At 38.6% G+C, this 26,681-nt stretch overlaps 1 protein-coding gene across 13 annotated transcripts in view; it reads right to left on the bottom strand.

Annotated features, from left to right (window-relative positions):
- Positions 1 to 24,384, bottom strand: part of NF1 (neurofibromin 1) — a 208,062-nt gene extending 183,678 nt beyond the window's left edge. For all 13 annotated transcript variants that reach the window (XM_033090010.1, XM_033090014.1, XM_033090022.1 and 10 more), the window contains exon 1: positions 24,187 to 24,384. In XM_033090010.1, coding sequence (XP_032945901.1) covers positions 24,187 to 24,246 — 60 coding nt within the window. In that variant the 5' untranslated portion in view covers positions 24,247 to 24,384. The remainder of the gene's footprint in view (positions 1 to 24,186) is intronic.
- Between the last annotated feature and the right edge of the window lie 2,297 nt (positions 24,385 to 26,681).

Genomic DNA, 26,681 nt, shown 5'->3' with positions numbered 1-26,681 from the left:
TGTTTGTGGTAATCAGGCTCCAAGGTGGTCCCCAATGATCTCTTGACTTTATTATCCAAGCCCTTGCATAAAGACACAATTTTTACCTTTGTTAATTTTATTGTCTGTTTTCTGTGTCTTTGAAAATACAAATGAAATACACAACAGAAAAAAAAAGCAATCAAAAAAATAAAGGAACAAATAAACGTTCATTTGGTCAAATAACAAAACAAAAAATTCTAGGGAAAATTCTGACATTTGTTGTACAAGTTATTTATACAATGAGAAAATTATTAAATGTAACTGAAATGAATTTTTTAAAAATAGAAAGCTGTATTATATTCTTATATAGGAAGTCTCAATATTATAATGTCCATCAATTCTCCCCAACTTGATCCAAAGATTCAGTGCAATACCATTCAAAAATCCCACCACCATTTTTCATGAGGATCAAAAAGCTGATTCTAAAACCAACATTAAAAAGCATTGCCATGACTTTCCCTGAAGAAAAAGGTTGGGGACTTACCGTACTTGATATTAAGACTTACTAAAGGCTACAGTAATTAGAATGAATAATCAAGTAGGTTACTGGGACCAGGACAGATAGGATATAGAGGCCAGAATGTAAGCCCACGCATAACAAGGAAACTTAATTTTCAACTGAGCAGGCATTGCAGATCACAGTGGAAAGAATGGACTACTCAGTAAACAGGCTGGAACAATCTGTTACTTGTTATCGCATGGAAACAAATAAAAGTGGATCCTTACACAAAAGGAAGTCCATGTGTATTAGAGACTGTGAAAGTATGAAAGTGAAAACTTAAAAAAAAAAAAACTTTTAGAAAATAATAGGGGAATATCTTAATGACGTCAAGGAAGTAAGGAAATGACACATGCCAAAAACAAAAATAAAAAACCGTAAGTCTTTAATAAAAGACTGATAAATTCAGCAACATTAAAATTAAGAACTTCAATCACTAAAAGATACATGAAAAGGATCAAAAAGTCCAATCATAAACTGGAAAAGATATTTGCAACACCTACAATATCAACAACTAAACATAAACCACATAAAAATGACTATGAATCAATCAGGTAAAGTCAAACACAATTCAAATAGTAAAATAAGCAAAACTATACATAGCTATTTCACAGAAGAAGAAACAAACAGTTCATGAATATCTGAAAAGACACTGAACCCCATTGGTAGTCAAGGAAATACAGATTCAAATGATGCACCATTTCTTACCCACCAGGTAGATAAAAATTAAAAAGACAGACAATACCAAGCTTTGGTAAGGACAAAGAGCAACAGGAACACTTATATATTGCTGGTAAGAATGCCAACTGGTTGATCCCTTGGAAGAACAAAACAATTCGCATTACCTAGTAAAACTGAAAAAGCCCATCTACATCCTTATTATTCTCCAGGACATATACTCTAAATTCCTGCACATGCACAAGAGACATGTATGAGAATGTTCATAAGCATTGTTAGTAATAACAAAAAACTAGAAACAATCCAAACGTTCACCATTGATAGCAGGGATAAATTGTGGCATATTTATGTGCTGAAAAACTCAACAGCAGTAAAACTGAATGAACTACATACCACGCCATGGATAACACTGGGGGGAAAATGATGCTTACAAAATAAATCAGAAAAATACTTACAGTATTATTCCATTATATAAAGATCAAAAACAGGCAAACAAAACAATTCATTTTTAGGGAGACATACCATAAAGAAAAGAAAAAGTTTTAATACAATTCAGGACAGTGGTGGGGGAATGGTATGAAAGGGAATGTGATTTGGACCACACAGGGGTTTCCAAGGTATTGGTAACATTTTACTTCTTAATCGGAATTTGGATTGACTAGTGGTCACAGTATTATATTTTAAACTATGAACTGTACAAGCATGTTTCGTATATTCTTCTATTCATATATTCTTTTACAACACATCTTAAATCATAGATAAAAACTACTGGAGAATACATGAAAACACATGCTTCCTGAAGCAATGTTTGTAAACAAAAAAAAAAAAAAGTAGGGGAAAAAGAAATAAACCTGGAAACAAACTAAGTGTTCCTGTATAGCAGAAATAGACAAACTGACATTTATACAATGGAATATTGAGCTTGTAGTTAAGCTGAATCAACTAAATGTTCATGTATAAACAGGGATAAAATCTAAAAACGTAATGGGTTTAAAAAGCAAGTGTAAAGAATATTTACAGTATAATTTTTATGTAAAAATATTAAACTGCAATTATTTTATGGACATAGACATATATAGTAAAAGTATAAAATATGGCAGAAAGAGTACAAATCAACCTCAGAATAGCAGTAAACACAAGGAAGGAGAAAATTGGATCAGGGAAGAATGCAAAGAGAGCTTCAACTATAACTGCAATCTTTTGTAAATTAGAAAGATTTATAATTTTTAAAAAAATATCCCCCCAAAAGAAAAACGTGGAAACATTCTTCTCCTTCCCTCCCTCTTTACACACAAACACATACATACACACGGAGAGAATGAGAAACAAATCATGGAAAAGAAAAACCTTCTGAAATAAGTACAACCCAACAGAAAAATAGGAAGCTACTTGCCAACTTCTCTCTAGTTGGTACAATCTTGTCTTGCTTTAAAATGTACATCAATTTACCATGTGACAATGCATTAAAAGTGGCTGTCAGTGAAAAATCTCTCCGTAATATTTCCGTTCACATTCAATACGAATATCCAAAGCTACTAAACAGAGTCAAACACTTGCTGCTACTCCTGATAACAAATAATCACAAGTATGGTTTTCTAATTTAATAGAAATAAAAAGAAAAAAAAATCTAGCTACAGAAGTTGATCTACACTAAACCCATTAAGCTGGACAGAGATACTTTGATGAAATATTACATGTAATATTCCTCTCACTAATATGAACATAATTACTGTTTTATTTTTATTTAAAAATTGTGATGATTTCCCCTAAAACTGTTGATCCAAGAACTTCAAACATCAAATTTTAACAAAACAGCCAAATGCCTAGGCTTCACCAGCCCAATCTTCAGGGAGAGACTTCCCCTACTTTAAGCAAATTTGGCCTGATTCTGATTCTCAATTATTAGCAGATAAATGACTTCTTTGAAGTTTCATGTTTTATCTTAAAAAGGGATACAAATTTTGCATTCTATTACATAACATAACTGTATTTGTCTAAATTTAAAAATCTTTTTCCAAAACAATATTTAAGTGAAATCATGTTCCAAAAAAAACTGCCCAAAATATGCTTAAGTGTTGGAGCCTAGCACACCAACTCGACTTCAGTTACACGTGCCTAAGCATGAGAAACATGGTATGTAATTTATATGGTTTACAATGCTGAGTATTGATTAATTCCCACTTATGAAACCCAAAGGAGAAAGAAGAAAAAAAAAGCACCACTTTAAAAATCACTATTTAAAATAAATCACAGGAAGCTGGTAAAAAAAAAAAAATACATTTTAAAAGTATGTGAATTATTTGGGCAATTGCTACTGACAAAATTTGAATATGGACGATGTGTTAAAGAGCATAATATTGTTATCAACATTAAATGTCCTGACTTCAATAATTATACTGTAGTTAAGTAGGAGAGGTCCTTCCTTATTCTTAAGACACTGAAGTATTTAGAAGCAAAGGAACATACCTACAACTTACTGTCACATACCTCCTCCGCATGCAAAGACACACACACACACACACACACACACACACACACACAAAGAATAAAACATAAAAAACAAATGGAGCAAAACATAAAGAACTAGTAAATATGGGTAACAAATATAAGGAGCTTTTTTTATACTGTCGTTGCAACTTTTCTATAAGTTTTAAATCATTCAAAAATTTAAAAGTAAATAAGTGGACTTGTCAGCCCCTAAATGCCAAGGTAGTGTTTATCTACCAAAACAATCTGCCTCCAGGTCATCATTTTGGCTAATATTTAAACGATATTCAATTGTGAAAATTAGTTTCCTAACACACTTCTTTGAAAAAACTGTCAAATTTTTGAATCATCCCTTTGCATAGTTACGTGAAGAAATAATGCAGTTGATGTTAAAAATGAAAATAGACATCCAAATAATAGAGTCCAAATAAGCACAGCTAAAGGTTTATGATGTTTACTTCCGGGATTCAAATTTTTAAGAACGTATTAACAAAATATTCTAGCACAATTCACAAATTGTAAATTTTAATAAATTAAAAACTGCAGAAGTCAATTCGGCGCAGTCAGTGACGATTCCAGTCCAGGCTTTACCTCCTTCCTGTGGCTGAGACAACAGGTTTTGAATGGCAAAGATTCTGTGTGCTGGTTGTAACGTGACATTTAAAACAACCCTAACTCATCACGGAAGGAAGTGGCTTTTCATGTAACACAGCTCAAGCACCTGCCACTGTGCTAGTTTACAACTTAGTTCAAGCCATAAGCCTGAGCTATTTAGTCATGTACTAATGGCCATTTGTTACTATCGGGCTGAATGAAAGAGAATTTCATTCATAAAAAAGGATAAATACAGATCAACAGGAACTCGTAATTATCATGAAGGGGATAAAGCCAATAGAAATGTAGCTTCCAGGCTTCCAGAGAATTCATGTTGAGATAAACTACTACCGTCTACTTTTAACCATTCCCTCCCCATGTCAAAATGATTTCATTATAGTCAATCAGAAAAAAAAAAAAACCACAGTTGATATTATAAAATATACACTTCACATAATATATTAATCTTCAATGAATCTGAAAACTAATAAGCAAATGAAATTAGAGGTGAAAATGCTCTTCAGTCCCTAAATAGACAAGAATTTAAGAACATAAGGTAAAATTAGGTATTTGAGCCAATAGTCCCCCTTCAAGCAAAATAAAACAAGGAACTCATTTCTCAGCAAAAGACGTGCAGGAACGGGCTTATGGACCTTGGAATTCAATGGTCTTACCACATACCCGATCACCCGGAAGCAGTTGGTCTAATATTATAGAGTAATAGAATAGCCTGCTGAAGACTCAGTTCCAGTGCTAGCTGGAGACCAAATTCTCAAGTACATGCTTTAAGTGAACAACCAATATACACTGTGTTCTCTCCATCACCAGAATACATGTGTCAGAATCAAGGGGTGTGTAGAGGTGGTTTCTCTCACTATTATACCTAAAAACCCCATTAGCAGAATTTTTGCTTCCAGCACCGAAATTTTGATATCTGCTGGTTTTGAGGCTTTGGTTCCCAAGGAAAGAATGATGTCTCCAGGGTCCACTGAGTTGGAAGTTGAAACCGTTTCATGGTCACCTGGGTGGGCTGTGTGCCATTAAACCAAGATGTCTCAACCTCAGCACTGCTGGATAGTCCTTTGCTGTTGGGGGCTGTCCTATGCATTGTAGGATGCTTGGCAGCATCTCTGATCTCTGCCCACTAGGTGCCAACAGCACCAGCCCACCCCGAATGTCATGAAAATTAAAAATACCTCTAGACATTGCCAAATGTCCCCTGGGAGGCAAAACTGCTCTCAGTTGAGAACTGCTGCACTAAATCAGCAGGCAAAGAAGGGGGTCATTCTACTAGCTGATGTCATCTGGATTACCCAGGAGGTTCTGAACTACTGCTACCTAAGGGGACAGGGAGGGCTGTCTGGAACCCTGAGGATTCTCTGAGTGTCTCCTATACATGTGCAATAGAAGAAGTTGTGGAAAATACACACACACAAAGCAGGACCACGGAGGACCATATTCTTCATTAACAAAGTTTTGGGTTACCCCACCTGCTGACGGCCTGAACGAGAGCAAAGGAAACACGGAATGTGCAGTAGAAGAAAGTAGTCATAAAGATGAACTACAATCTCTCATCTAGTTAACAGAAGCAAGAAACTGATCTCAAAAAATACCTGTTAAAGAGGCAATCCTCCCAAAACTGGTCTATCGATTGAACACAATCCCTATTAAAATAGGCCTTTTCTTAGAAATTGAAAAAACTGATCCTAAACGGTACATGGATATGCAAAGGATCTACACTAGCTAAAACAATCTTAAGAAAGAACAAAGTTGGAGAATTTACGATATCCGATTTCAGATTTTACTATAAAGCTACAGTAATCACAATTGTATGGATTGGTAAAACAATAGACATAGAATCACACCAAGTACAAAAATTAACCAAGGATGACCTAAGTTGTAAAACCTAAATAAAAATTTCTAGAAGAAAACACAAGAGAAGAATCTTTGTGAACCTGTGTTAGACAAAGGGTTCCTAGATATACCATCAATAACATTATCCTTTTTTTTAAGAAAAATTGATAAATTGGAGTTCGGCAAAATTAAGAACATCTGCTTTCAAAAGATTTTGAGAACAAAAAATAAGCCACAAACTGGGAGAAAATATTTGCATATCACATCTTATAAAGGACTTGTATTCAGCATATATTATAAACTCTCAAAACTTAATAGTAAAAAAAAAAAAACAAAAAAATAATTTTTAAAACATGGGTGAAAATTTGAAAATACCAAAGAAAATATTCAGATGGTAGATAAGCACACGAGAAGACACTCAACATCATTAATCATTACGGATACGCGAATCAAAACCATGACGGTATTCTCATACCACTTCACACCCACTAGGGTTGCTATAATTAAAATTTTTAAAGAGGAAAGTAAGTCTTGGCAAGGATGTGGAGCAACTAGAACTCTCATATACTGCTGTAAAACAGTACCCTCACTCTGGAAAACAATGATTGGCAGCTTCTTAAAAAGTTAAACAGGAGGCCTCTGCAAGGACGCGGAGGCCTGAGGAGCACAGACCCAGGTTCTCAGCCCCCTCGGGAGACGAGGACCTGGATCAGACCCCCAGGATAGACCCCAAATCACTCCCTATCAGCGGGGACAATGGGGTCCTGTCCAGAGGAGCTGGGAACTTTGTGTTGCCCCCTCACTTCCCAGAGCCAGAAAGAGAGGTTGCTGGGGGTGGGCCACCTGTGCAGTTGTGGGGGGGTGGGTCCCAGAGGTGGGAGGCCAGCATCCGGGTCTTAGCTCTACTCTGCTTGGCCTTGGACAAAGCCCTTGCCCCCTCTCTGGGCACCCTTCTGCCTGTGTCAGGTTCTAATGTGGAGTCTGAGACCCTCTCTGACCTCCCCCACTGAGCACCGTGGGTCTCTTCTCCCTAAGACTGGATGCCTTCAGCCACCACCAGTCGCTGGGGGGACTCAAATTCCTGGGGTTCTGGTGTTCACTTCCCCACCTCCTCCTGAAACTTGTGGGTTATTTCTGTGCAAACTACCCAGGGTTTGGGGGACTCTGACAGGAACAGGACGAATCTTCAGCTGTTTTCTTAGCCCCTCTACCCAGATCCATTAGTTGGATTCTTGTAGAGCCAGGTCCCCTTTTCTGCCATCCAGCAGCGAGGCTTTTCACCTGTTGGAGGAGCCTTTAGGACTTAGAAAGGGAGGAGCCCAGCCAAACTGGAGTTTCATACAAGCCCTTTGTCTGCAGCTGCTGCAATCTTCCAAGAGTCTCCCCTCAGCTAGGAGTGGGAAAGGTCTAGGGGGGTCCACGAGCTGTGTCATCTGGGTTCTGTCCCCTCACTCTACATCAAGCACTTTATTGCTGGGTCTCAGTGGGGTAGGTTTACCCCCTGCTCTTCCAGAGCAAAGAGTGAAGGGCTTCCTGGAAAAGGCTGTGGAATGGAATGGGAGGGCTCAGTGAAGTTAGGAGGTGGCGGCCAGCAGCACGCCATTGCACATTGGGGTCGGGGGTGGAGACCGGTAACTACCCCGGACTGGGTTTTGTAATGATTTGTACAGGAATAAATGCACCTAAGCTCTGAGAAAACAAAAACAAATAACAGTTAAACACATACCCACCATATGACCCAGCCATTCCATTCCTTTGTATTTTCTCCAGAGAAAGTAATATGTCCACACAAAGCTGTATACGTGAATCTGTAGGACAGCTTTATTTGTAATGGCTAAAAATTTGGAACAACACAAATATCTATCAACAGGTGAATGAAAAAACAATTTGCGTACGTACATTAAGCAAACTAGCTCCGTGGTTACCTAGGAATGGGATGAAGGTTAAGAATGAATTATGGGGGTTGGAGGAAACTATTGTAGGTGATATATGTGCACTACCTTGACTGTGGTGATATGATCACAGGATTATAATTATATCAAAATTAATCAAACTGCACATTTTAAATGTATGCAGTATTTTTGTTGTATGGCAAATTTATGTTAATAAAACTGTAGAAACTCTATTATGTTAGAATAATATAAAATAAAATTCCTCAAGTTCTTAAAAAGTTCCTAAGAGTGGGGGGAGAGCAATATTTTTGTGTAATTATTCTTTTTTCTTTTTTTTTTAAAGGAAGGCGCAGCTCAGTGGCCCATGCGGGGATTGAACCGGAAACCTTGGTGTTATCAGTACCACGCTCTAACCAGCTGAGCTAACCGGCCATCCTTGTAATTATTCTTAGTGGGTGTATATTTACTCATACCTAACTGGGTGCTCTTCATTATTTCCTATAATTTTATCCTTCCACTTGAGACATTTCCCTTCTGCCTAAAGAACTTCCCTTTCGTAATTCTTATAGAACATGTCTGCTGGTGATTAAGTCTCTCAGCTTCTGCCTAAAAATGTCTTATTTCTGAAGGATATTTCTTCTGGGAATAGAATTCTAACTTAGCAGTTTTTTCTTTCAACACTGTAAAAATGTCTTTCCATTATTTCTCGGTTTCCATAGTTGTGTTCAAACATCAGCCATCAGTTATATTATTGTTCCTTAAAAATAATGCATCATTTTTTTTTCATCTGGTTGCTTTTAGAGTTTCTCTTTGTCTCTAGTTTTCAACAATTCAATTAAAATATGAATAAGTATATTTTTCTTTGTATTTATCCTGCTTCGCGTTTGCTAAACTACTTACATCTATGAGTTAATGTCTTTCATCAGTTTTAGAAAATGTCCTAACACTTCAAATATTTGTTTCCATGCTAATCTCTCTTCTCTACTTTTGAGTCTCCAATTACACATGGACTTTTTACTAGGGTTCCACATATGTCTTAGGTTCTGTAACACTTTTACCATTTTTTTATCTTCTTGTGCTTCAAACTAGATATTTTCTGTTGACTTGTCTACAAGTTTTTTAACCTTGTCTTTTGTTGTGTATAATCTGTTGTTAAATCCATCCAATGAACAATTAATTTCAGATAATGTGGTTTTTGTTGTTGTGGGGTGTGTTTTTTTTTTAATGTGCCAGGAACTGTACTAAGGCCTGGTAGTAAAGCAATGAACAAGACAAACATAGTCCCTGCTCTCATGGAACTTAAATAGTATATATTCAATTGACCTGTTTTCCATTTTTTTAAAAATAATGAAAATTAATACATGAGGTGGAATGAGGTCCTAGAGTCCTGCACCAAAGTTTTCTAATTAACATATAAATGAAATTAAGCAACCGACTGTGTTTTTGTTTTTGTTTTTTTAAGGAGGGTGCAGCTCACAGTGGCCCATGTGGGGATCAAACCAGTAACCTTGGTGTTATAAGCACCACGCTCTAACCAACTGAGCTAACCAGCCACCTGATTGTGTTCTTTATTCCTAGAATATCCATTTGATTCCTTTCTATGGATTCCAATTCTACATAGAAATTCTCCAACTTTTCATCTATTTTGTCCATTATTTCCTATAGTTCCTTTAGCATTTTAAAGTCCTTACTTGTCAATTTCAATTACCTGTGGGTCTACTTCTATAGTTTATTTTTCTTCTTGATTATGGGTCACAGTTTTCCACCTTTTCAAATTTTTAGAGATTATTCCTTGTATGCTAGATATTATAAATGAGAGAACCCCAGAATATGTCTTCTCAGAGAGAATTCTCCATTTACTCTCTTAGGCAAAAGGGATGAGAGAGGCTGATCATTTCAATCCATTCAGGAATTGTACTGTGTCAGAGCTACGTTGCAGTTTTAGCAAGACTCAGTTCACCTCTGGTTCATCCTTTCTCTTCAGTCTGTGTCCAGAATGAGCACATGTCAGCAATCTGCTTTTCACCTAACAAAGGGCTCTTCTACCTCAAAATTTTATTCATCTAGTTCTCATTACTACGATAGTCCTCCAATATTTTTAGAAATATGACTGTAAAAGTGTATCCAGTTTTTTTCTACTTGTCACAGTGGTACAGATGACTGTACTGTGACCTACTAAATACTACCTGGAAACTAAAGTTTCCCTGTGTATCATACAGAAGCGATTCACAAACCCAGCTTTATATCAAAATGACCTGAGGAGATTTTTAAAACTTCAACCCATTGTCCATACCTCTACAACTCATAGATGTTCAGCAGGGTCAGGAAATCTGTACTTTTAACAAGAGTCTTAAGTGATTTGTAAAGCTGGCACTTCTAAAGAAACTAATGTGCCTGAACCAGTTGTTCCTCCTCTCCCCCCTGCCCCAGAGCTCAGTATTTATAAGGACATTTAAGAAAGAACATATGCTATATACAATGGACAAATTGATAGAACAGTATAAAAATAGTTGGAAGTTCAGAATACCTAGACTTTAAAGATAAAATGTTAAAATACTTAAAGGCTAGTACCACTAGTTAGAGTACATGGTATAATACCAAAAGGAGATTAAAAGCAGAACAATTCGGTTTAATTTTACTCCTAATTGTTTTTAGCAGAAAACAAAATGATCTTCAAATTTGAAAAAGAGCATTGCTGAGAGCCATCAGAACTCTTAGATAAAGCATAAAGACCCAACCTACTTGCTTTATCTGAATTCAAGTCTACATGAATTAATCCAAGGGTACAGGGGAAATTTTAGAAATGTGATAAGAGAAATGCTGTCAGTGAACTTTGAGAAGTCATGAAAAATAGAAAGTTGCCACAATGGGAATGGAAAATGTTCCCCCAATTGTCAAAACACAGGGATGGGTAAAGGTGAAAAGGTGATTCCAGGACTATGGACTTAATTTGATGTCAACATCCAGATAATTTTAAGACTGATTATTATGCAAATGACTTTTAAGCACTTATAGAAGGAACATCTACTAACAATAATGAAATCTGACCTGGGTAAAATGCTTTTGCTTTAAGTTTAGAATTTACAAAAGTACTTTCACATATATTATCTCATATCTTTGATTTACACAGGGCCCTGTGAAAAAGGGCACGTAGTATTACGTCCCTTCCCAACCCACATATGCACTCTTCAAAATATTAGGAATCTAGGACTCAGAATAGCTTGACTTGCCCAGCTTAACTCATTCTTCAGTAGCAAATTAGAACTCAAACTCAAGTCTTCTGATTCCTGAGTACTGTTTTCATAGCACACAGCTCTTAAAGCCAGCATGAGTTGAGCATAAGTCATGCTGAAATGATGAGACTAGGATTGCTTCAAAATAATGGAGAGCTGCTGAGCAGGGAATGGGTCAGAGTATGGATCACGTAACACTGAGCAGAAGCCTGGTTATGGGTACATGGGCATTTATTTGCAATCATCTCTCGACTTTTTGTATGTTTGAAATTTTTCATACTAAAACGTTAAAAAACAAAACAAAACAGACATGCACACAGACAGCAATTAACCAATTAACAATCTTTGACAGGTTTACTCTACTGGTAATCAGATGACTACCAAAAACATAGTGTACCTGAAGGTCAGCATTTTTTAAGGCATTTTTTAAAGTCTTACATAAACCTTCAAATACAAAAAATTGAGAGAAAGGATGAAAAATGGCATGCCTGACTACTGAGCACTAGAATGGTGAGATGTCCTGAAAATATGTCCTATAAGAAATAATTGAATGTATATTTTTCTGGAAAAAAATCTAGGGAGAACTTAAGATTTGTTTTCAAATATTATTAAGTAAAGGGACAAACTTACTCTGAGGAGTTATAGAGAACAGAATTAGGAACAAGGGACAGAATTAGGAACAGAACTAAGACCTTGAGGAGGCCATACTCTATTTTTCAACTCTTCCCACTGTTTCTTAAGGCTCATGACTCATGTGCGACTCACTAACAAACCTGTCACAGTCACCTATCAATTTTCTAGATATTTCCCCCATCATCAAAACAATTGGGCTCCTTGCTCAGTTTCTCTCCTCTACCTCACATCCACTACCACCTGGGTATCACTTCGCTGAGCGTTGCCTGATAAAATACAGGACTTCCAATTAAATTTGAATTTCAAATAAATTTATCTTTTTTTTTTTTAGTATAAATATATTCCATGCAATATTTGGGAAACACTTACATTAAATATTTATTCGTTGTCTATCTGAAATTCATGTTTAACAGGGCATCTTATATTTCTATTTGCTAAATCTGGCAAGCCTAACCTTAGGTGACTCCAATGTCAAGGTGGAGTACCTATCCAACATCTGGTCTTCAACTTGTCTTGATCTCCTCAACTCTAGTGGCTGTGACCATCACAAAGACATGGTCTCCAAATTCAGTTGTGACCTCAGTACTGCCCAACATTGCTAAGTGTCGTTAAACTGCCTGCTCTCTCGCTCATTTACCCCAACAGCTGTTATAAATCAAACCCATTCTTTCCTTCTCTACCACCTCAGTCTCTAATGCCGCCACCTGAATTTAGATCCCTATCTTATTCTACCTCCTATGACATCTCATACCATCATTTCCCTTTATTATATTCTTTAACCTCTCCCACTAAAGGATAAACCATTAAATGAAATTATATTTGCCCAAAGCCTTCAAACGAGAGTTTAAACATTTCAGTTTGGCATACAAGACCCTATAAGATTCACAACTTAGTTCAGCTTGTTCTAAGATTCACAGCTTGTTCTCTGACAAGCTCTCCCTGACTGCCCAGTCTAAATTCAGTGCTCCTCTTACATACTCCCATGGTACTCTATATATCTGTACTCACCATAATTTTCATATTGTCTTTCTCCCTTCCTAGACTTCAGGTTCCTTGAGACCAAGAACCATGTCTTGTCTTTATTTCCCCAACATTTACCACAATGCTCATTCAGCATCTACTACAAACAGTAGACACTTAAATGTTTACTGATCTAATAAGATGGATGAGGCTCAATTTAAGGGAAAAGTTTCTAACAATTACAATTCTACTAATGGAATGAGATGCAGTGTTCCTGGTCATCCTGAGAGCAAAACAGATTATGTAACATAGTATTATTTATAATAGACAAGAAAAGCAAGGATTTAACCTAATGGGACTGGTTGAATTTGTGTGGTACAACCATACAACCATCCTCGAAAATTCTAAAATCAATAGACCTGTCAAAGAGACTGCTCTTGTGGGCACATCCCGGTCCTCTCTCCCCTGGACAGCTGAAGGCACCTTAACAAGCTCTTGTACTTTAATCATCTTATACTCATCTCATTCAGATCCTACTCTTATGTTAACCTTATACTGGTAGAAATTGAAATTATCATTTCTTTTTTTTTTTTAATTATATTGGGGAACAGTATGTTTCTCCAGGGCCCATCACCTCCAAGTCATTGTCCTTCAGGCTAGTTGTGGAGGGCGCAGTTTAGCTCCAAGTCCAGTCGCCATTTTCAATCTTTAGTTGCAGGGGGCGCAGCCCACCATCCCATGCGGGAATTGAACCGGCAACCTTGTTGTTGAGAGCTCCTGCTCTAACCAACTGAGCCATCTGGCTGCCCCTCTGGAAGCTCAGCGGCAGCTCGCTGTCTTCAATCTAGTTGTGGAGGGCACAGCTCACTGGCCCATGTGGGAATTGAACCGGCAACCTTGTTGTTCAGAGCTCGTGCTCTAACCAACTGAGCCATCCAGCAGCCCCAAAATTATAATTTCTTACATCGATACATTCTAGTCACATTTCATAAAGTAACATTTATTTCCTTTGTTAATGATTGTTTTTTCTGATTATAAAAATATATGTTCAGTATAGAAAATTCAAATTTTATTTTTAAATATTAAGGAAAAGTAAAAATACATCTAATCCCTTAAAACTTTTAAATAATGTGAAAGAAAATGTAATCATCGGCAAATCTTCACATTTCATTGTTATACTAAAATAGCAGATTCTAAAACAATGTATGCCATTCAATTCCAACAATATAACAGTAGTAAGAGTAGCTAACATTTATTGAGCTCCTTCCATGTGCCAGAAACTGTGCCACGTTTTACATCTATTTCCTAATGTAAATCTCACAACCACCTCTGTATTTAAAGCTCAAAACCACCTCTGTGAAGTTTGCACTAGTATTATTGACCCTATTTTACAAGTGGAGAAACTGAAGCTTGAAGAAGTATCTCAGCCAAGGTCTAGTAAGCACTGGTAGAACCTAAGCCCAAGAATTCAAACCCAGGGGGTCTGATTTCAGAATCAGCACACTTAATTGAATACACCAAAATTTTAACTGTGGTTATCTCTGAGTCTTGGTATTATAAGTGACTTTTATTTATTTTTTGAGATTTTGCTCATTTTCATATTTCTACCATAAACATGAACTACCACTGGTTTTTTTTTTTTTTTTAAATAAATGTCTCAGTAGAAGTTGGACAGTCATCTGCCAGGACTGTTGCAGAAGTGGATTTAAATAATCTCAAATTCCTTCTAACTAAGGATTTATGACTAGCAGTTAGTGACTAGAATTATTTTTTCCTAAAAAAAGAAACAAAAATCAATCCATTTTAAGAATTATATAAGTTTTGAGCTGTCTGGTCATATTTCTCCTGTTTTATAGATAATGAAACAGCTCGAAATTTAGGAGATTTACATAACATCGCAAAGGTAGTTCGTATCAGGGCAGAAACCAGAGCTCAGGTCTTCATTCATCTTTGTTACCAACATCTGACTGAAACAAAATCTCCCGTCTCTCCCATTGCCGACTGCAAATTCAGTTATTGGAGGCCAAAAACTGAAACATAACAGGAAATACAAGAGCTTCTCCCCTCTCCTCAGTCCATTACCCAGAAGGCAGATCTGCCTAGAGCATAGAGACAACATTTTTTTTCCCAGCCCTGAGCTGGGGCAGAAGTAAAAGGCACTGGTATAGATAGAAGAGTTGGAAAGATACTCCAAAAGACAAGATGAATGATTTGAGAGTGGTTGGGGGGGGAGGGTAATTATAGGGAGGCACTGAAAAAGTAGACATAACAAGTAAAAAAGAAAACCAGAAATACCTAGAAATCCAATAGGACAAAGCACTCAAACACTACCAAAATGTAAAAGGTTGCCTCCCATTTAATCCAATCCTAAGTGGAATGTTCTTAGAGTATGAAAACCAACTTTACACAACCTGGACTGTGAAATGCCACGATAAAAGAAGAAAACAAATACATACATAATCTCATATTTATAATTTCACACTCCTAGTGGTATGCTCACAAATTTTATTCTCTCACTGTCACAATTCAACTCTCTTCACTAAAAGTCTACAGTGAATAAAACGCAATGTTATAAAACTAAATAAAAGGGGAACAATGTTACAACTTCTCCTAACCAGAGTAGCTTTGATAAGGTGCAAAGAAAAATGACATAATGAGATCAAGAATATAATGTTTAAAACTCATGTCTATTTCTAATACATGACCGATCAAAAAAAGATTTCTAGATACTCTTATATAAACATAAAAGGTTAAAAAATGCAACATTTCATCTTTGAGCGAAGAATCAATAATACATTCTTCACTTTACATATTTGTGCTATCTGTTTAGGAAACTTAGATCTTTTTTGTAAAGTTCTATTTATTGAAAAGTTACTGTTCGAAGAATTAAGACACCCACACTCTAAACTCAATTAATTACATGTGATTGTGAACAAGTCATTTTGCCTCTCTAGTTTTATTTTTTCTCATGCAGAGTAAAAATAATAATAAGCACCAAACTACAAAGAGTGGATTTTAAAAAATACTACACAGGATGATAAGTATGGTAATACATTTTTGTAACTCTGTACAGCTTCCTTTCATGTAAAAGATTCACACCTAAGACATTAAACAAGCGCACGATGGGAGTAGGAGAGGAATTATCCCCATTTTACAGATGGTAACATAGGAAACAAGTTGAGAGAGGTTAAATGACTTGCCCAAGGTCACACTGTACAATCAAAAGCTCTTTTTCTTACTACTGTATAGTGTACTGCCGTCACAAATCGGAGGTGGTTAAGAGCCGTTTTCTCATGCCCAAGTTATACTACTATGAAGATGACCCAAGGAAAGCTGTCAATGGTTTAACAGAAAGAGGTCACTTGATATTGTTATGAGCCAAACTTACCCACCAGGTCATTATCAGGGTATAAAACTATGATTAATAATAAATTAAATAAAAGTCCTTTAAAGTAAATTTCTAAAAGTCCTGCTCTGTCCTAAATTAACTCTATGCCTCTTGCACTAGATACACCACCCTTCTTGGGGGATATGAAGTGGAGAGGGGAAAGATTTCATCAAGAAAAGTTTAAGTTCTCTGAAATTCAATAAGACGAGACCCTCAAAGCTATAAAATATGAATGGGGGCAGGCAACAGCTTGTAGACTATAGTGGCCACCCTCAGCCAAACCAAAGGACTGCCAGGCTGTGGTTTAAAGAAAATATGCAATCTGGAAGTTTGCACCTCAAGTTATGCTATTGCAAAGTAATTAGTACCATTTATAGTAAAAATATGTAAAGTTTTAAAGGATAATTCCAATTCTTCATTATAATTGGATGGGATTCCCTAGTAGCTTGGGGCTTTCCTGTCTCAACACAAGCTCTTTGGACGATACATATAGTGATTGGCTCAAAAGTCACTCTCAGAGAACCAAAGAATACAACTATCTATCACGGGCATGTAATATGTAAAGTGCTCGTATATGCAGTCACCTATAGAGACTTTAATAGGGGCACTATCAATTCCAGGTATTTATATTCTCAATGTTAAAACTTCCTTCAGCACCACCTCTGAGAGTGCTGTTTACTGAAGGCTCTACCACATAATAGGATAGAGATATGTACAAGTTACTGAAAACTTAAACTTAATTCACAGTCACTAAAATGTAAAAGACCTTTTCTATTCTTCAAGGTCAAAACAAACTTTGCCTCATCGTTCCCTCTCCACCTCCAAGAAAATGGGTTACTCTAAAAGATGTCAGGTGAAATAGTCAATGCTTTTATAAATACAAGTCAAGCCTCCGCAAAGAAAGAGCTTAAGATGCCTATATTCTACTTCAGTATTGATTCCAAGCCTTTTAACAGTTTAAGCTGACCACAAACCTCCCCTTCTACTTCTATACAACAATTTAACTTCCTTTTAAAAATAAGCCTTCCTCTACCTCCTTACCCTTGTCTATACACACACACACACACACACACACACACACACACACAACTCCCAGGAAAAAACAGACTGAGGCCTAAAGAACACATGTACAAAATATACGTTTTTAATAAATACATGCTCACCCTTAAAAGCATGTTATAATGCAACAATAGCCTATGCAGAACCCCATAACACCAGATTTGAAAGCTAAAACAGAAATGCCCCATCGCAGGCTGAGTAAAGAACAAAGATGAAAAAATAAGCATTTTAGCTACTGTATTATAATATATCACTAACCTTTCTTTAAGGATAAAATTCTCCATGCTAAACACACACACACACACACACACACCAAAAAAAAAAGAGGAGGAGGAGGAGGAGATTTTAGAATCTAATTTCCTATTGGTCATAAAGGCAAATAAATACAATAGCCAAGATATGTAAGCAACCTAAGTGCCCACCAATTGACAATTTAATAAAGAAGATGTGGTACATTTATACAATGGAGTATTACTCAGCCATAAAAAAAGAATGAAATCTTACCATTTTTGACAACATGGATGGACCTAGAGAACATTATGCTAAGTGAAATAAGTCAGACAGAGAAAGACAAATACCATATGATCTCACTTATGTGTGGAATCTAAAAAACAAAATAAACAAAGAAACAGAAACAGACTCATAGATACAGAGAACTACTGATGGTTGTCAGAGGGGAGGGGATTTGGGGGCTGGGTGAAAAAGGTGAAGGAATTAAGAAGTACAAATTGGTAGTTACGAAATAGTCATGGGGCTGTAAAGTACAGCGTAGGGAATATAGTCAATAGTGTTTCAGCTATGTAGAATGCCACATGGGTACCAGACTAATCAGGGCATCACTGCATAAATTATATAAATGTCTAACCACTATGCTGTATACCTGAAACTAATATAAAATAATATTGAATGTCAACTGTAACCAAAAAAATAAATAATTTAAAAAAATTTTTTAAGTCAAATAAAAAGCATAGTAATATTTAAAATCAAATGTAACAATATTGCTGGCCCAATTCACAGAACACCTTATAACATTTTTTCTATTACAGTTCCCAAATTTGAAGAGCCATATACAACACATGCCACAAATTAGATGATAAAGCAAGAAAACAAATCAATTACGGACATTTATGATATGCTACACAAGGATGCTCTCAGTATCCTAAGTATTTGTCAGTGAATGCTAAAGTAAGATATATACCAGCCAAGGTACATACAAGGGGAATATCCAAAGACTAGTCAATCTCCCTTATTTATTTTAGTATATGTGCTGTCGAAGCGAGCACAAAGCTCCCTTATTTATTGAAAAAACAATAACCAGTAAACTGTAAAAAAAAAAAAGTGTAACTCTTATACTTGAATAATTTTAAACTTTTCAAAGTGTTTCACATTATCCTATCAGACCATGGCCAAAGAAAATTCCTTATGGAGGGACTTGCCACAAAAGTAACAAATCCAAGATCACAAAGATAGACAATCAAATCTGAAACTTGATTAAAAAAATATATTAGCTCTGGGGCGGTCTGATGGCTCAGTTGGTTAGAGCGCAAGCTCTGAACAACAGGGTTGCCGGTTCGATTCCCACATGGGCCAGCGAGCTGCGCCCTTCACAACTAGATTAAGGACAACGAGCTGCCGGAGGGGCAGGAGGATGGCTCAGTTGGGTAGGGCGCAGGCTCTTAACAATAAGGTTGCCAGTTGAAGGACAACGACTTGGATCTGATGGACCCTGGAGAAAAACACTGTTCCCCAATTAAAAAAAATTTTTTAAAGCATATATATATACACACACACACACACATATATAAGCTCAGTGGGAGAAAATATAAACATATACAAGTTCTTCCTTAAAGCACTCTTTTTTAAAAAAAAAAAACTATTCCTAATTAAAATATCATTTAACTTATAAGACCTAGGCTAACATAAAAACTAAATTAAAATTTGGTTATTTACATTTATAACAAAGCCAAAATTACCCCTTCTTTTAGCCAGTCTACCTTTCCACTAAGAATCCTATGAGAAACGTCCCATCGGTGACACAGTGTAGGCTCACAGGGGTGCTGGCACTAGGGTGAGTACAAGCGAATTCTAACAGAGGCTTCTTGCTTTTCAGAAAGTTGACACTCTTTTGGATAAAAAGATAAAAGAAAACAATGCTAAGCTGTGTTCAGCCAACCCTCCTGAGGGGAGAAACCTTACAGGGTGGTTCTGCAGAACCCCAGGTAACAAGCACACCGAGAAGTGAAATTGCAATGAGTTTAGTCTAAAAAAATCTTCACGGGGGAAAAAATGAAGCTTGAACTGCACATTGAAGAATGGACAGGAGTTAGAAAAGCACAAAGGGGTAATGAAAGCATTCAGGGGCCTGCATAAACAAAGGCTGAGACGCAGGAATAAGCATGAAACATACAGACGAGACTGAGCCAACCTGCCTAAAATATAGGTGCGTGATGAGGCATAACGAGAAACAGTTTGGTAAATTAAGTGGGGTCAGCTCCCAGGAGACTGCTGTGGCACATGGAGATGCTGTTAAAATATTAAAATCATCGAATATTTAAACTAGAAAGAGAACCTTAGAGATTTTCTAGTCAATTCTTTCACAACAGATGAGGAACTCTAGGATCCACAGAGATCTAATGGCTAGCTAGCATAAGGGCAGAGGCTGGGAAAGAGCAGAGCAAAACTCCGACTCCCGTGTAGGAACCCCAGTTCAGCCATGGCCAACATCTGTCCAAGGGTCAATGAGAACATCAATATATAAAGATCTGCAAGCATACATACAAGACAATGTTGTCTTGGGAATTAGCGGGAACTGGTTTCCAGGGGAATGGACCACCACAGTGACATTACAGTTGAACAAAACCCACTGTTTTGCCAGAAGGAATCACTTTCAAGAAAGCAGCAATCCAGAAAGAAAGCTGAGGCAGAAAGTCGTTTTCGGAGTTACAGAGAAATGGATGGATAAACGTCAGCGGCAGCAGGTATCAGGCAACAAAAGGAAGATCAGTCCATAGAGAGAAAGCTATAGGACCAAGCAAATGTTTAAGATAAAAGAAATCTTAGTAAGTGTGAAGGTGAAGAGGAAGGAGATCACATAAAGACTAAATTAGATGCTAGATAAGGTGGAGGAGTGAGGGAGCACAGAGGACCAGTTGGAAGAATTCTCTTTTTTTTTTTTTAAGATGAGTTCCAGGATAAAGAATAAGCATTTTTTTCTCACTCACCATATAATACCGTCTGCCAAAAAAGTATTCATTTTCAACTACTTATAAATAAAGCCTTATAAAAATGGCAGACCAGGCTTTAAGAGGAAGGCTAGGAGATATCTTTTTTTTAAATCCAAAACAGCTTCAAAGTTTTACAAATCTGTTTGGCCAATTAACATGTAGCTTGTAACTCCAAAGACACTTGCCAATCATTTTATACTGTGAATTTTGCACCACATATTGAAAGAACATCTGATTAGCATTCAATTTACAACAACCAGTATGCTATTATTACAAATCAAAAATCAGAGTTTATTCTCTAACATGTTCTTTAAAATGTTATGCTTTGAGGGCTTTTTATATACTATTTTTACTTGGCCAGATATGGAAAATGTAAGTGATTAAATGAAAATATTTGCAACAAATCATTTGAGAATACCTTCTGTTCAATTTCTTAAGGAGAAATAAATTTTTTCAAATAACCAGTTTTCCTTTATTCCCTTTTAGAAATAAAGCCCTACAGAAACTAGGTGGGGCATGTAAGAAGGTCCTCTCTAATTGGTTAATTAACCTGGCTAATGAATCACAATTGAAAGCTACACACCTAAAATTTGCCAATTTCAATTTAAAAACTTACTGGTGAGCACCATAAAAGTAGGTTAAATAGAAGCAGAAGATATTCACTGATACATTCAGCTTTCTGTCATCTACCTTTGCAACTGCCATCTCCCTAATCAAGGTGGTAATTTTTAAAATTCCTAAGAATCATTCAATTTAGCCCGTAAGTATCAGGTTTAGGTGCAGTTCCAGCAGGTTACAGGAATTTTATTTTACCCACTTGGAAACAAGTAGATAAAAATGTCTTGAGCTCAAAATGTCAAGATGGAACACTACCACTTCTTTTACTGGGTCTGCTGCACCAAGTTACTGAGCAATACCCATCAGAGTAGAATGTGTAATCAGCAGTGGCTAGTGATGCATTTCTGCTTTAATCACCACAAATGTTACAAGTTCAACCAAAACATTCATTCAACCATAAACAGAGTTGCCATCTTTTGATATGCGCATACTCTCTGGCTCCACATACTATGTATCTTCTCTGTAATAAAAAGAAGCAGCTTGTCTCCCTCTGGACCCGTTGAAACAAAGTATGGACAATGTATGCAAAATTAAAAATTTTTAGAAATAGTTGAAACAGTTTAACGCTCTTACACAAATAACTCACTACATACAGGGCTTTTTCCTCCCCTTAATAAAAATGTAAACTCTTCCTTCCTAACTATACTTAATGGATTTTTTTTAATCCTATGAGATACTTATCAGTAAAAATATCCCTGATTTTCCAGCGTTCAATACTTTTCATATTGAGACTCTTGTTATTAGGTATGCTATACGACCTTGGAAAGTCATTTAGCCTTTCTGTGCCTCAGTTTTCTCACTTTCCCACCTCAAGGTAAACTCCAATTTGAATTAAACATTTATTACTTCTATAATAAATTAATGTATATAAATACCTTATATTAAACACTAAAAACCCTTATACTTTTGCATCACAAAGTCAGTGGACTTTAACCTTGTAAGAGAAAAATATGAGGAATAATTTGTCCTATGTATCTTTTCCTTAATTACAACATAAGGAATATATAAAGAATGCTTCTGTTTAAAACTCTTATGTCCTTAATTTTTAACAGATGGTGGCGAGTTTGATTCCACAATATTCATAACAAAGCAAACAACAAAGCCTAAGGTCTTGTAACACTGGGGACAAAAAGAAGGAAACATTTTTTTACATTACTGGCCATATAATCAAAATCACTCCTCTTTTAAAATTTAGAAAACTATATTTTTCATATGTGGCATGTAAGCCTAGAAATCAACAGGTTAAAGTTTAAAAACTGGAGGGAAAATTTAATCAAAGAAAACCTGGGGAACAAGGGTGCTGTGAACCCTTCAATTTCCTGCATCCAGATTATGCTGTCTACAAGGTTCAGTTTTGGGGCTCTTCTGTGTGCCTTTTTAAAAATTACACAGGGAAAGTCTTTTCTATTAAGTTTTAAATGTAATGCTCTATCAATAATATAATCCAATATATGCGGTAACATTTTGCTTCCTCAGATAAATCAGTAGTGCAGTGGTTTACATGCTTTTTGGTCTGGCAGCAGAAGGATGGATGAAACAACTCCTTCAAGTCTGACAGCTTCATAATTCTTTTTTATCTATGTAGTTTCTTCTCAATTTTCTTTTCAATTCCTCTGCCTATTCCCAAATATCTTTTAGGTAGGTCAGAAACACTATGAGTTCTGTAAGGAAATGTTTATGGATCAAACAAAAGTGGAGCCCTCCTTCCCCCTCCATTCAGCACCCATAACCAGTTTTATAATTATATCCAGTAAACAAAAAAGATTAAGTCAATCTTAAACAGTTCCCTCACCACAGGAAGCCCACAGTAGACTTGCAGCTGCAAAAAAAGCATCCCTTTAACCCATCCGCAACTACCTACAGCAGCACAAAGTTAAACTAATTCCCATTGACAAAAGGCTCCGTGCGCATTCATTCTGCTTAGCCCTAGGATTTACTGTGTAAAGCTATGGGAATAAAATGGCACCTCCCCAAGCTATGAAACTTTTTTTTTCCCATCCCAAATATTCTCAATGAAAGTTCTGTCAACCAAGAGGTGAGAGTTAAAAACAATAACAAAACACTAGCAGAATTATCCGGCTCCAGGACCACATCCCAGCTGTCTTTGCTCTCGGTTGTCAGTGGCTCAGATGCAGTTTCCCACTTTCCCACTCTCCTCCCACTTCCCTTACTCCCCAAGAAGCTCCCTCAAGAAAGCAATATTCACATTTCTCAGACCGCTGGCAAAAATAAAGGGAGAAATGGCAATTATCAAGGAAGGAAAAACGGGAAAAATATTTCAGAAGCAGGAGGGAACAAGAACCATGGTTTCCACTGCAAATAGCAATGTAAAGCCAGGCTTATCACATCAGATGTGAGGGGACGCCTGTGTGGGGCATCAAGAAAACCGTGCAGTGTGAGTGTGAGTGTGTGAGTGTGTGTGTGTGTGTGTGTGTGTGTGTGTGTGCGCGCGCGCGGGCGCGCGCTTGGACCTCTAGAGACAGGCTGAGACGATGGAGCAGAAAGTAAGAAAACCTGTGCTTTCCCTGCTTTCTTCCACTCTTCCCCCTCCAAGAGAGGAAGCTGAAGAAACTGGGGGAGGGGCGGGATGTTATCGTTCTCCTATTGGGGGTACACAGGACGGGCGTTGGGGTGCCTGCAGTTACTCACCCCCAGTTAGGAGATCCACTGAGAGAAGAAGAAACCCCTAAATGTTACCCACCTCCGTTCAAAAAAAAAAAAAAAAGTAAGGGGGGTCATGATTAAATCCAGATGGAGAGCCCCAGGTCACTCATCCCTATCAGCAAGAGGATGGACTAGGATAAAGGGGAAAGAGGGTCGGTCAAGGAAAAGGCCCTACTCCCCGATTTAGGAGGGAAGGGGAGTCCGAGCTACCAGCCGTCCCCTCCTTCCCCGCACCTCCCCCAGGCCACCCCCACTTATCCCCCCTTCCTTCCCTCCAGAGCCCGAGGCGGCCGCGGGGGAGGCGGCTGCTCCTTCCTCCCCTCACCCACTCCGTCCCCACCCCCATTCCCTTCCCACCTCCCGCTCGCCACGGGCCCGTTACCTGCTCGTCGAAGCGGCTGACCACGGCCTGGACCCATTCCACCGGCCTGTGCGCGGCCATGTCCTCCCCGCGGCCGGGGGACAGCGGAGGGACGGGTCGGCCGGCGCCCAGGGCCGGGAAGAGTCGGGGAGCGGGGCTGGGGAGTGCAGGCTCCGACCGTTCCCACGGGGGTGGGGATGGGGGCCCTGCGCCGAGCCGGGAGGGGGAGAGGGGAAGGGGGCGTTGGCGAGGAGGCCGGGGGGAGGGGGGCGGGGGAGGGGGACCCGGGGAGGGGAGGGGGCCTCTGGATCGCTCTCCCCACTAGCGCCGTCTCCCCACAGCCATCACAGCCCGAGACGCCGCCATGACACCCCACCGGAAGTGGGATCCTTTCCACGGCCCGGAGAGGGAGAGCCAGCGAGCTTGAGATTGAGAGCGCGGCTGGGAAAGGGGAGGGGGAAGCCAGAGGAAAGGGGGCCTGCCGCGCATGCGCCCGCGCCGGCCCGTTTCATTAATGAAAAAGCGTGTCGTCCTGGAGGTGACGTCACCCAGCTCCTCCGGGCCCCGGGCGCGCGTCCCTCCCGGCCGCGGGGCTCAGCCCGCCTCTGGCTCCGGGTTCGGCCGGAGAAAGTCTGGCCTGAGCCGGGAAGCACCGCTCCCATCCCCGACGCCACGGCAGGCTCCCCTTCCCCCCGCCCCCCGGCCTCCGGGTGTGGGTTGCTCCCGGGGATGGAAGTTAGGGCGCCCCGAGGCTACCAGTTCTCCCAGCACGCAGATCTCAGGCTGCTCTGGGGAGGCGGTGCTGAGCCCCGTCTGCCTGAACACTCTCACACACACACACACAAAATAAGGCACACCGCCTCAGCTTTCCAGGGCTTTTGTAGCCACCGTGTAGACTGCTGAGAAACCGGAAAAGGTAAGGCCAATAAAGAGTCAGTGATTTTTTTTTAACGGTCTCTTAAATCCCAATGCTAGACCTAATGGCAGTCCAAGTACTCAGACTCCAGAATCCCAGTGCAGTCGTCCTCTGCTGAACTGATTGACACACAACTTAATAAAAACTTGGACACAGTTGTCAATAGAAAGATTCAAGTTTCACCAGCCTCAAAAAGCCTTGAAGAGTTTCGCATGCATGCATTCAACATATTCATTATCCCATTTAAATCTTTCAATAGGTATTTAAACCTTTCCAGTAGGTATCACCCTCATCTAACTCATGAGGTTGAGGTCACAAGAAGTTCCTTAATTTGCCAGAAATCACAGAGTTGGTAGATGGCAGAGTGAGAATGCAAACCCAGAGGGTGTGACTCCAAGGAGACTAGAAACAGACTGCAGCTCTCCTGAAACAACGGCGTTCCCTATACTAATACCAGATTTGAAATGATTCCATGTGGAATTGGTCACGCCAGTTTTCCAGGAAAAGGATTACATCCCAAACAATGGATGATCTATTTATTTCCAACATGAACTTTGGAAAGGGTTACTTTTAAGTTTCTCTTCTTCAATAGACTTTCCTTAGGCTAATGTTAAAGTGAGTTTACACGTTCTGAGCACACACTAGTTAACAGCCAGTTAGGCCCCATCGAAGGATCCTGAGTGACAAGGCAGGGCAAAACCAGAATTTTAATTGTACCACAGAAAATCCCAAAAGCCAATAATCCGTGTACAGAGTGATATATGCACAAGAGAAGTTTCTGCCGGATGGTGATGGTCCAAAATACATATTAAATTAGTATTTCATTCCACTAGAACAAGAGGACGGGGTCTGGATAGTTCTTTAGTCCATCGTTTAAGGATGCGATATGAATGCTAATTTCTTTTAGCTGATGTCAGAAATGATGCCAATGCTGAAGAAAAGGATGAATGTTAGATGAATGTTCATCCATGCCTTCCCCAACGAGGACCCCTGGGAAAAGCTCACCCCAGAGAGCATCCATCGCCTCTACTTCACTGCTGAACTTCCAGACCCCCAATCTTCCTTTCTTTTTCTCATACTTCCTCTGAAAGTCCCTAATTACTTTCCTGTTGCCATGGCTTTTTGCCTGGGGAAGAAGAGGGGAATACCTCATCTTCTTCGCTAGATTGGATGCAGCTGCCTAAACTCTCTGCTCCTTTGACTCCAGTGGTATGGCTGCGGTCCCTCTGTGCTTCTCTTTCTTCTCTGGTTCCTTCTCTGACTCCCCATTCCTCTCTAATTCTAAGGTAAGACATCCAAACTTCAGGCCTTGGCCTTCAGCTCTTCCAGCTTTACTCAGGCTCCAGCCATCACATCATTAATTCATCCTCATCTGCACTCGCCCCCCTGGATACCAAGCCTCTCATTACACCTGAAGATCTACACTTCACTCCAGCTTCCTCTCCAATTAAATCCATTCAGTTCCACTGAACCAATATCCAGCGCCCAAACTCCTATTATATGTAACATGTGCTGTGTTAGGCAGTGCAGAGTATATAGCAGGAATTCTAACCAAAAATGCCAAAGAAGGTAATGCATAGAGACTGGTGAACTAAGGAGC

Source organism: Rhinolophus ferrumequinum, chromosome 21 (genome assembly GCF_004115265.2).
Source record: "Rhinolophus ferrumequinum isolate MPI-CBG mRhiFer1 chromosome 21, mRhiFer1_v1.p, whole genome shotgun sequence".
Lineage (NCBI taxonomy): Eukaryota > Metazoa > Chordata > Mammalia > Chiroptera > Rhinolophidae > Rhinolophus > Rhinolophus ferrumequinum.
The sequence above is the reverse complement of the archived record's forward strand: the minus strand, read 5'-3'. Positions and strand labels throughout refer to the sequence as shown.